The following is an 11,032-nucleotide window of genomic DNA, read 5'->3' as shown; positions in this document are numbered from 1 at the left end:
TGGGACAAAAAAAAAGAAAAAAGAAAAAAAAATTCTGTACGTACCCATCTATATGTGCTTCACATTTTGATGCAGACCTTACGGACTATATATGTTACCAATAAACCTACGTCTCCTCGACAGCTTGACTGACAAATTAGTCAAGTCATATATATGAGTACTCGTAATGTTACGCTTAATTCCATCCCCTAGTTCAATCAGATGAGACATAATTAATCAAGATTATTAGTTTAATTTTTTTTTATAGACATGTAAAAAAAAAAAAGAGAAGGAAAATGCTACACTTAATTTGACTTCTTTATATCTATTTTTCAATATTTATGAGAGACTTTTAAAACCACCATAAAATTAAAATTCAATAAAAATTCATCTTATAATTATATCTAATTGTTGTTTTAAAAGTTGCCTATAAATGTAATACATATGTGTGAAGAAGTGAGAATAAGTGTAGTAATATTACTTTATATATACACATCATAACCCTTGTAATCGTGAACGGACTCTTTGGTGGTTAATTAAGATGTTACTTCTGTTGATATGTCAATAAAACATCCTCAATTGGGACCAGTTAGAACATTGCATCAAGCTAAAAACGTTATTTTGGCTGCCCAAGTTGGGAACCATAAACCCTACGTAAACTCGCCATCATATTCCCCCTTCCCCTCTTTGCTTAGAAAAAAAAAAAAAAAAAAAAAACTCGCCATCATATCGCAGCCCATGCGTTTCACGTACGCTATGTTAATTAATTAATCAACCAAACATTTGTCGGTGGCCAGTGTCCCACAAGTACTTAATGAAAGAAATTCTATATATAGCGGTTCACGACTACCATACGTGGAATGTCACCAATCTGCGTATTCCCCTTATCCCACAGTTTCTCTTTGCCTCATGGCTTTCCAAAATAACACAATGATAAAGACACCTCTTCTTGTCGACCACAAATGTGGGCAGTCCCGATGCTCAGCAAAAACACAAACTTCCCCTTTACAAGTTGAAAGACAGTCCGCCAATTACAAGCCAAGCTTCTGGAGTTACGATTTTGTGCAGTCCTTAAACAATCATTATGCGGTAAGCATGAACCATTTCTTTATATGTATAACACCAACGTGTGTTTTATTTATTTCCCCCACCTTGATTTCGATTTTAAGATTAAAAATTATTATCATTAACGTACGGTATACATATTTAGATATCTCAAATTGTGATCATGCATGCAGGATGAAAAGTACAAAGATAGGGCAAAGAAGCTGGAGGAGGATGTGAGGAGTATGATTCATAATGAAAGTGCCGACTTATTGGCAACTCTTGAACTGATTGATGATGTTCAAAGATTAGGTTTGGGATACCGATTTGAGAGGGAAATAACAAGAGCCCTTGACAACTTTGCATCTTCAAAAGGCTGTAATGATGAAAGAATTGAGAAGAGTCTCCATGCTACTGCTCTAAGCTTTAGGCTCCTCAGACAACAAGGCTATCAGGTCTCTCAAGGTACGTATATGATACAGTCGCTAATTAAAGCTTCTTGATTTCATTTCCCATGTTCATCTCACCATCATCTTCTTATATCATATTTGTATGAAACGCAGATGCATTTAACAGTTTCAAGGAGGATAGTGGGAATTTCAAGGAAAGCCTTACAAAGGATGTCAAAGGAATGTTGAGTTTATATGAAGCTTCTTATCTCGCTTTTGAAGGAGAAAGCCTCTTGGACGAGGCCATGGCGTTCACAAGAATTCATCTCAAGGACCTCAAAGGAGATGTGAGCAGAAGCATGGCAGAACAAGTTAGTCATGCATTGGAGGTTCCATTACACCATAGAATGCTAAGGCTAGAAGCTCGGTGGTATATTGAGGCATACAATAAGAGGGAAGATGCAAATTCTCTTCTACTCGAACTTGCAAAGTTGGATTTTAACATAGTGCAGTCTGTGTTTCAAAGAGAACTTCAAGATATGTCAAGGTACGTAAGAAATGTTTGAAGTATTTGTTCACATAAGCAATTAAGGTAGACTTTTGTTAAAAGTTGAAAATTGACTTTGCCATGACTTGAATCTTAAGTTGAAAACTTATTTGGTTTCACTTTATGACTTTTAGGTGGTGGAAAGATATGGGCCTGGCAAACAAGTTGAGCTTCACCAGAGATAGATTGATGGAATGCTATTTTTGGACAATAGGAATGGCCTTTGAACCTCAATTAAGTAATTTTCGTAAAGGGTTAACGAAAGTGGCTGCTCTTGTTACCACCATTGATGATGTCTATGATGTTTATGGTACCTTGGATGAATTAGAGCTATTTACTGATGCGGTTGAAAGGTTAATTCTTGATAACTCTTCCCTTAATTTCCCCTTTCCCAACCCCACCCCCACCCAAAAAAATAAAATAAAAATAAAAATATGAGACAAAAAGATAGAAAAACTTGGAATGTAATGGAATCCCTTACTTATAAATTTTATGTTATACAACTATGAGAATCATACTCTTAATTTCTCGATGCATGGAGTTTTCAGATGGGATATCAATGCCGTGAAAAATCTTCCCCACTATATGAAGTTATGCTTCTTAGCTCTCTACAACACTATTAATGAGATGGTATATGAAACACTTAAGGAGAAAGGAGATAACACCCTTCCATACCTAACAAAAGCAGTATGTGCAACCATTCTATTGTTTTTTTTTTTTTTTTATATGAATAGAATTTCCATTGAAATATTAAACCTAATAGTCTTGGGGTTTCTTCTTTTATTTTAGTGGGCTGACCTGTGCAAAACATTCCTACAAGAAGCAAAGTGGAGTTACAACAAAGATATGCCAACCTTCAAGGACTATCTTGATAATGCTTGGTTATCGGTTTCGGGGGCGATTGCCCTTGTTCATTCTTATTTTTTCTTGAATCAAGAGTTCACAAAGCAGGGACTTGAGGGCTTAGAAAAATACCACGACCTTTTGCGTTGGCCTTCAATTATTTTTCGACTTTGCAATGATCTCAGTACTTCAGCGGTATTCATTTTACAGCATTCCATAGTGTCTTTTGTGTTGAATGAATTTTAAGGTCTATATGATCATCTTTGGAAGCACTACTTCATACTAACATATTTAGCTGCTTATTTGAAATACAGGGAGAGTTAAAGAGAGGAGAAACTGTAAATTCAATTCATTGCTACATGCGTGAAACTGGTGTTTCCGAGGAAATTGCTAGCAAACACATGAGAAACATGATTGATAGGACTTGGAAAAAGATGAATGAAGAGCGAGTAGTTGATTCTCCATTTGGGGAAGATTTAGTGGTAACAGCAATCAACCTTGCTCGGATTGCTCAATGCACATACCAATATGGAGATGGGCATGGAGCACCAGACAAAAAAGCAAAAAATCGAGTCCTGTCATTAATAATAGAGCCTGTTTGAATCATTGAGAAATAGACCTTTCTCTATCAATTTCAAACATGTACGTGTGGCAAAGATGTGTGCCGAAAATGAAAAACTAGTTGCAAATAAAGTAGCTTTTGGCTACCTTTGATTACATTTTTGTTTTCTATCTCTAATTTTGTTTGTTTTTTTTTTAACATAAATATATTTATAAATAACTCAAAACTCATAAGCTTAATTTTTGGGTTGGGTCATGTCTTAGCATGCTATATTATAAACTCACTCAAAGACTTTCCAAAATATCATTTTTTTTTTTTTTATTTATGAATTCCAATTATCAATCTCCCCAACAACATAAAATACTTATGGTTTCACTCAAACACTATAGATAAAAATATAAAATAAAAATAAAAATAGGAAAATTGGTAAGCGCGAGCAGCTGTAGTTGACACAGGTACATTTACGTCAGAGACGGATGTACTTGAACACATCAACCTGCCTCATTTGTAAAAGTGGTATATGAATATACTTTACACTTTTTTAGTTCGACCCTTGCCAGTTGCCTTTTAAAAAAGGGGTCTAAAAAATTAAGTTCACAAATAAACGTGGTTTCATATAGCCTAAAACGAATTTGATCTAAGTTTGCATCAAAATTGATGATATTTGTTAGTTAATAAACAAGTTTTATCTCCAAAACTTTATCGAACATAAGAAAAAACAATTGAAAATATAACTTCAATGTTATGAGCATAATGTAGTTCATTGTCAAACTTTTGAGGAATATCATTTTTTTTGAAATTGTGTCAATATTTTGGTAAGCACCAAAATATCGAGATGTTATATGATGCAAACCAATTAGTAATAGAACATAGCAAAGGATAAATCAAATACTTCGAGAGAAAAGTGATCTCCAATGGCTACTTCAAAAGGGACAACCTGTGTTTTCGAGAGGCAATAGTTATCGACTTTCAATTTGTTTCGAAAAAAGTTTTGCAAGCAATGGAGGGCAGGGGAGGGGTCTATTGAAGAAGAAGCCATACATGTGAGAGACGTGAGTCACAATTGGCTTTGATACCATGTTATATCATCACTTGTCTCAAAAACTTAAACTTATAGAAAAAATGTAAATTTAATTATTTAATTATTACTTTAAAAATTGCAAATCTTGCAAATTAGTACACCTGTGACAGAAAAGACAAGAAGTAAATTTTCTTATATTTTCATTTGGCAAGACTATATATATATATATATATATATATATATATATGGGGAGTGCTTGGGAGCCAAACAAATGAACCCAGAAAAATTTTCAAACTGACATGGCAGACTGTGAGTGGTAGGCAAGGGAGAGAGAATTGCATTTTTTTTTTTTTTCAATTTAATGACCCTTACCACGTTAGTTTGTAAATTTTTCTGAGTTCAGTTATTTGGCTCCCTAGCACTCCCTTATATATATAAAGAAGAAAAGAAGCTCGTATAGTAAAGGCATCACAATCACACGTCTCTGCTACCATTTATTGAATTCATTGATCACATTTTAACGGTCTTAAAATTAAAGGATCTAATCAACTAATTCCAACTTCGAAAACTTCACTTACACTCCTAGAAAAATAAGTAGTTTAGTAATCATAATATCATAATTTAAAATTTTGTAATGTCGATATCTCGCGTTGCAGCTCATTTTAATTCTACCCATTTTATTTTTATTAAAATGCCCCATTTAAAAGAAAATAAAGTGAAAATTGAAACATACCTTGGACTCACCCACAACATGACCATGGGTCAGTCTATGGCCACGCCATCGGTCACCAGAATTTTCACTAAATTAGGAAGGGGGGAGGGCATTGTAATAATTAAAAAAAATTTGAAGAAATTAAAAAAGGCTAAAACATAGGATATCAACATTACAATTTTTTAAAATTCTAACTTATAATTGTAAAATCACTTATACTTCAAGGGGTGCAAGGGAATTTCCGCTATACGAAAACAATTGCTAGGTATTCAATAGTCAATGAAGTTGTAGACAAGACATCCAGCTTTCAAAAACAGTCCAAAATCATATTTAAGATTGCATACTAAGAACATTAGAATGGAAGCATCTGTCCAATCACTTCCATAAAGCAATACTTTTTCTTGTCTCCACTAGTAAATTAGTAATGTGTAGTAGCGAATAGAGCTGTCATTAATTTGTCCACCTATTCTTTTTTTATATATTTTTTAATGTGAGATTAATTAACTTTATTAACATTCACCATTGTTCTCACAATATAATTTATATTTTATGATCATACGAGAGTCATGTTTAACCTTCAAACTCTTTTTTTTTTTTTTTTTTTTTCTCGCTCGATTAATGTTAGAAAGATGACGATTGTCGTTTTTGTGTCTTTTTATTAGCCGAAGAAGAAAATTTGGCTAATATGTCGTGAATGACTTAAATTTCTCAAAGTCATGTGTTGGGCCCAGAAGAGTTGCTCTTAGTATTTTGTTTCTCCTTCTACTAGTCCAAGTGAGGTGCATGTGATGTGAGGTAACTTCTATCATCAATTCGACTTGTCGTTTTGACTTCTTGTAAGATAGACGAGCACTGCGAAACTGAGAGTTTGTTTTCCTCACGTATTGGTCTGCCGCACGCCACCAAGAGAAAATTAAAAAGAGTTGTCGCTTTTGTTATGTTTTTTTTTCTTTCACGTGAGAGTGAGATTTGAGTTCTAGACGGTTCTCTTTATTATTTTTGTATTTCATCTTTTTGATATAAATTTCTTTTGAGATTGAATGTAAGATTGTTAAATTAAACCAAAAAATCTTATTGTAATCTATTATTGGATTGTTTTTATTGTGTTCCTTTCTTCTTATTTGGGGATCCTAACGACAAATTGGTATTATAGCTTGCTTCTTTCTTTTTTTTTTTCTAATTTTGTAAGATGAAATTTCAGTTTTTAGCACATCAACAAGACTTTGTAAGATATGAACTTTGTTGCACCTACAAGACTTTGCGAAGATTTTGGATGGTGAGGTGCTATCAACATCATCGAAGGGAGAACTTGTGGAACTTGATCAAGAAAAAGCTCACAGTAACTGCCACTAAACTTTAGAAGAAACTGAAAAGCTCGTACATGAAGAAGCTAGTCTCTCACTAACCGGATGTATTTAAAGCAAAGGATATATACCATTAAAATGTAGTAAGGTACGCATCTTTGTGATATTTTATGAATTTAACAAAATTCTTATGGACTTGAAATGTTGATATTCAAGTTGATGATGAGGATAACGTGGAGCTAAGTAAACAGGCTAGGTAGTTAAAGAGGTCCATTATCACTTTTTAAAATCTGGAAAATATTACAAATTAGGTGAAAGTTGGTGGAGGGGAAATTTTTAATATTGCCTGATCTATTCTGTTTGAAAATGACTTGATTTCTCAAGTCTTATGATGGCCCTCAGTCTTTTATTTATTGGTTTTTTTTTTTTTTCCTGCCGCGTTTTGTCTCTTTAGCTTACTTAGCAGAGAAGCATTTTGTTTGCTTCACCACGAAGCACTTGAACCATCCAGCAGCTTTCTTCAAGAGGACGATTTCTTTTCCTTTAACTGTGAAGCACCTTGGCCGATTTTCCTCTTCTATACATAGTCATTTGGCCATTTTGGTAGAGCTGGGCATTAGCTCCATTTTGAGTGAAAATGTGCTAGTGTGCTGCAGCTTGTGGGTTATAGAGAAAAATTGAGAGGTGAGAGTCTGAGAGGGCAGCAGGGCAAAACCTCCGTGTGGTGTAGAGAAATAGAGAGAATGAGAGGCAGCTGCTCTTAGAGAATTAAGAAATTAATTTCTCTTTTGTAATTTAGTTCTCTTTTGCGTGTTTGTGAGCTTGGGTGTATTAGGGCTTTTGGGTTTGAGTGATTTTGTTTGTATTACTCTTTGTACTCTACTTTTTGTTAGTGAATTTCTCTTGGATCGTTTCCGCAGTGGATATAGGCTTCTTAAGTCAAACCACTTAAATATTGGTGTCTTGTGTGATTAATTATTATTTTCTATTATGCTATTTTTCTACTTCATTGGTGATCCTATAATTATTTTATCTCAACATTTTCTATTTCCCTTCTTGTTTCCTCGTGTATTTCCTGATCTGTTTCCCTGGTCCATATGAGCATGTTGATCTAGAACGTGAAATGCAAGGAAAGTGGTGATTCTCCTTGACCTCTTAATTTAACAATAATTAGTATTTTAGTCCTAAAGTTTAGTGTAATTAGTATTTTAACGTTCCTAATTGTAAGTTCTTGTTGGCTTAATTCGGTAAGCAAAATGGTGACCAAAAGTGCCAAGATTCATCATCCATTCAATTACTGTTCGGACGAGAAGAAGTGCCGTTCGGATGCTCGAAGAATTCTATTTTCCTCGAGAGCCTCGTCTGCAATCTCGTTTGCAATCCCGTCCGGACGAGCTCGATAAATAGGAATTCCCGAGAGCCTCGTCTGCAGTCTCGTCTGAACCCCGTCCGGACGAGTTCGATAAACAAGAATTCCCGAGAGCCTCGTCTGCAGTCTCGTCTGAATCCTGTCCGGACGACTTTTACTAAAAAGGTCATATCTTGAGTTTCAAGCCTCTGATTGGAGCAATCTTTGCGGCGTTGGAAAGCTAACTCAAGGATCTACAAAGTCATGTTTCACAAGGTTTAGCTAATTCCAATGTTTACTGGGTCAAAACGGGCGATAAAGAGAAGACTACGAAGCTGGGCGGAATGGCTCGTGTGCAATCTCGTCCGGACGAGATTGCAGACGGCCATGTGTTAAAAACACTTTCTGGCTGTGTTTTGTTGTCCCGTCCGGACGGCACATGTTCCCGTCCGGACGCTGCGTACCTGTAACAGTTTTAAATGAATATAAACTCTTTCCTAGGTCTAGGAATGATGGGGCTATTATAAATACACCTCTATAGAAAGAGAGAGGCACGAATTTCTGCATCTAGAATTCGCTTTTGTGTGCTAAGAGGGTAGAGTCTGTTCTCTCTCTTAGAGTGATCGGTTGTGTTTACTTGTTGATTGTTGAAGCGAAGTCAATCGGAGTTCCGGTGAAGGGAGATCACGTAGAAGGATTGTGCCAGCTGTCTCTGGAAAGGGCTACTGCGGTAGAAGGCAAGTGGGTCGCTTGTCTTATACAAGATCGTGTCAATTGCAAAGGTTTTGTAAGTGTGAACGTCTTGTAATCATTTATTCTTTTACTGAGTTAGTTGATTTCCTGGGTTTGGCTGCCCCGGAGAGGTTTTACAATTAGAGAGTTCTCTAATTGGTTTCCTCTTCGTAACCAAAATATCTGTGTTGTTTATTGTTTATTGTTTCATATATTTTTGGTTGTTTATTAATTGTTAGGTCAGATCTATTTCCGCATAAATTGTGTGAAACACCTATACATTCAAAATAGGTGTCGTTTGGAGTCGTATATAGTTTTTTCAATTGGTATCAGAGCAGGTTCACTCTGTTTGGATTAATTTCCTGAGTGAGATCCTAGACTCCTCATAATATGTCTCACACAGTTGCACCTAACTCACTTCCCGTCTTTGACGGATCCAATTATACGTTTTGGAAAATTCGTATGAAAGCATATCTCAAATCTGTTGATGTTTGGCATATTGTTGAATCTGGATGGACTAATCCTGATAAGGCAATTGCCGAATTTTCAAAGGATGAAAAGAGTGCTTCATCTGCGAATGACAAAGCGTTAAATGCCATCTTCACATCTATCTCCATCGAAGAATTCTCAAGAATTTCTCGATGTGTAATAGCTAAAGAAGCATGGGAAACGTTGGAAATTACTCATGAAGGAACTAAAATTGTGAGAGCTTCAAAAATTCAGATGTTAGTTTCTCAATTTGAAGAGATTAGGATGGAAGAGGAAGAGACATTTGATGATTTTTATTCTAAGCTTAGCACTATTAGAAATTCTACTATTAATCTTGGAAAGAAAATGAGTGATGCTAAGATAATAAAGAAAATCTTAAGATCTCTACCTGCGAGGTTTATACCTCAGATTACTGCTATACAACAGAGCAAAGATCTAGAGTCAATGAGAGTAGAGGAACTTGTTGGTTCTCTTCAGACATTTGAACTCATGTTACCTAAGCCCAAAAGCTCAAAAAATCTTGCTCTTAAGATCAAGGCTGCTAAAGGTAAATCTGTAGTTCATTCTGATGAGGATTCTGGAGACGATGAAGAAATAGCAATTATTGCTAGGAAGTTTAGAAAATTTTTCAAAAACAATGGAAATTTTAGAAGTAGGGAATCAAAAAAATTTTGTGAATCCTAGTAATGAGGTTAGAGATAATTATGAAGGCAAAAATGATGAAAATCATAAAGATAAATTATCTTGTGGTCGTAAGTGTCATGAATGTGGTGGTATTGGTCATATTCGTGCTAATTGTGGAAATTTGATAAATTCAAAAGGCAAGGCCTTTAATGTGACTCAAAGTGATGAGTCAGACAATGAGGAAAAAGCTGAAAATTGTGCTAATTATGTAGCCTTTGGGATTTCTTATGATAGTGAACATGAGGCTAGTGAGTCTAACTCTCTAGATAGTGAACATGGCATATGTGATAATGAATTAGAAGAGGAGGGTGATCTGCAAAATGCTTATAATGATCTGTATATGGAATGCATTAAATTGAAGAAGTTAAATAAGCAACACTTGCAGAAACTCAAAGATGTTAATCTTGAAAATGATCGACTTTCTGTTGCTTTAACTGATTTACATGCTATTCATAATACTTTGATGTCTGAAAATCACATGTTAATTGCCAAAGTGAAATCCTTAGAGAACGAGCTTAATGAATCAAGAAATCATCTGAAAACATTCTCTAGTGAAAAGCTAAATCACATGTTGCATAATCAGAAACATTCATTTGATAGAACTGGATTGGGCTTTGATAAATCTGTTGTTTCTTCTACTAATGTTTCTTCTCCTTCAAAGTTAATTTTTGTGAAACCAGTTTGTAAAGAAGAAAGCTTGACTAAGAAGAAGGAAATGTATCCTCCAGTTTCAAGAGGTGAGAAAGGTAAGAGAATTCTAACTGATTCCTATGTGTCTCGTTCTACACCGAGACGTGCTCATATGCCAAGGAACCAACCTTCTCAAAGGTTCATTCCTACATGTCATCACTGCGGTAAGATTGGACATATTCGCCCTAATTGTTTTCAGATGAATAATCATGAGTCAAAAAGAGACTATTTGCATTCTAGGGATAGGATAGTCATGAGGAATTATTCAACATGCTAAGGGGTGTTATCGCCCAGTTAAATGACTTGGACAAGAGTCGCACTTCTGTTCCCAAAATGAAGAAAGTTTGGGTTAAGAAAGTTGATATCGTTCACCCGTTAAGGGGGAGTGGTATTGGACTCACCTAGTTTAGGTGGGCACATTGCATGCCTAGGACAGACTTTGCTTATATATATATATTTGTGTCCTAGTGTCATAGTTTGTTGGGTGTTTATTTTGTTTTGTTTAAATTTTTGTTGTTGTTTGTTTTTGTTGTTTGTGTTTTGGTTCTTTTAACATGTTCTGTTTTGAGTTCATTTAAAAAAAAAAAAAAAATTTCAAAAAGACAAAAATATTTTAATTTGGCTGTTTTTTTTTCCTTTCTCTTTTTTTGTCTTATGTACCCAGATAGTCCATGAATTTCTCATGTTG

General features: G+C 35.0%; 1 protein-coding gene across 1 annotated transcript; it reads left to right on the top strand.

Moving 5' to 3' along the window:
* Positions 1–866: 866 nt before the first annotated feature.
* Positions 867–3,516, top strand: LOC132182729 (probable terpene synthase 12). The gene is made up of 7 exons (XM_059596053.1): positions 867–1,068; positions 1,218–1,488; positions 1,587–1,959; positions 2,094–2,312; positions 2,508–2,646; positions 2,749–2,997; positions 3,117–3,516. Exons 1-7 carry the CDS (start codon positions 889–891, stop codon positions 3,402–3,404), a joined length of 1,719 nt encoding a protein of 572 aa, XP_059452036.1. The 5' UTR covers positions 867–888; the 3' UTR covers positions 3,405–3,516.
* The last annotated feature ends 7,516 nt before the right edge of the window (positions 3,517–11,032 follow it).

This window comes from Corylus avellana, chromosome ca5 (genome assembly GCF_901000735.1).
Source record: "Corylus avellana chromosome ca5, CavTom2PMs-1.0".
NCBI lineage: Eukaryota > Viridiplantae > Streptophyta > Magnoliopsida > Fagales > Betulaceae > Corylus > Corylus avellana.
This window is presented reverse-complemented; position numbering and strand designations above follow the sequence as displayed.

Bases quoted from the DNA above. Each gene is read 5' to 3' on its own strand.
- LOC132182729 (XM_059596053.1), top strand. From the start codon at position 889: ATGGCTTTCCAAAATAACACAATGATAAAGACACCTCTTCTTGTCGAC. The intron at 2,647-2,748 runs GTATGTGCAACC...CTTTTATTTTAG, and splicing joins TTCCATACCTAACAAAAGCA to TGGGCTGACCTGTGCAAAAC. The intron at 2,998-3,116 runs GTATTCATTTTA...TTTGAAATACAG, and splicing joins ATGATCTCAGTACTTCAGCG to GGAGAGTTAAAGAGAGGAGA.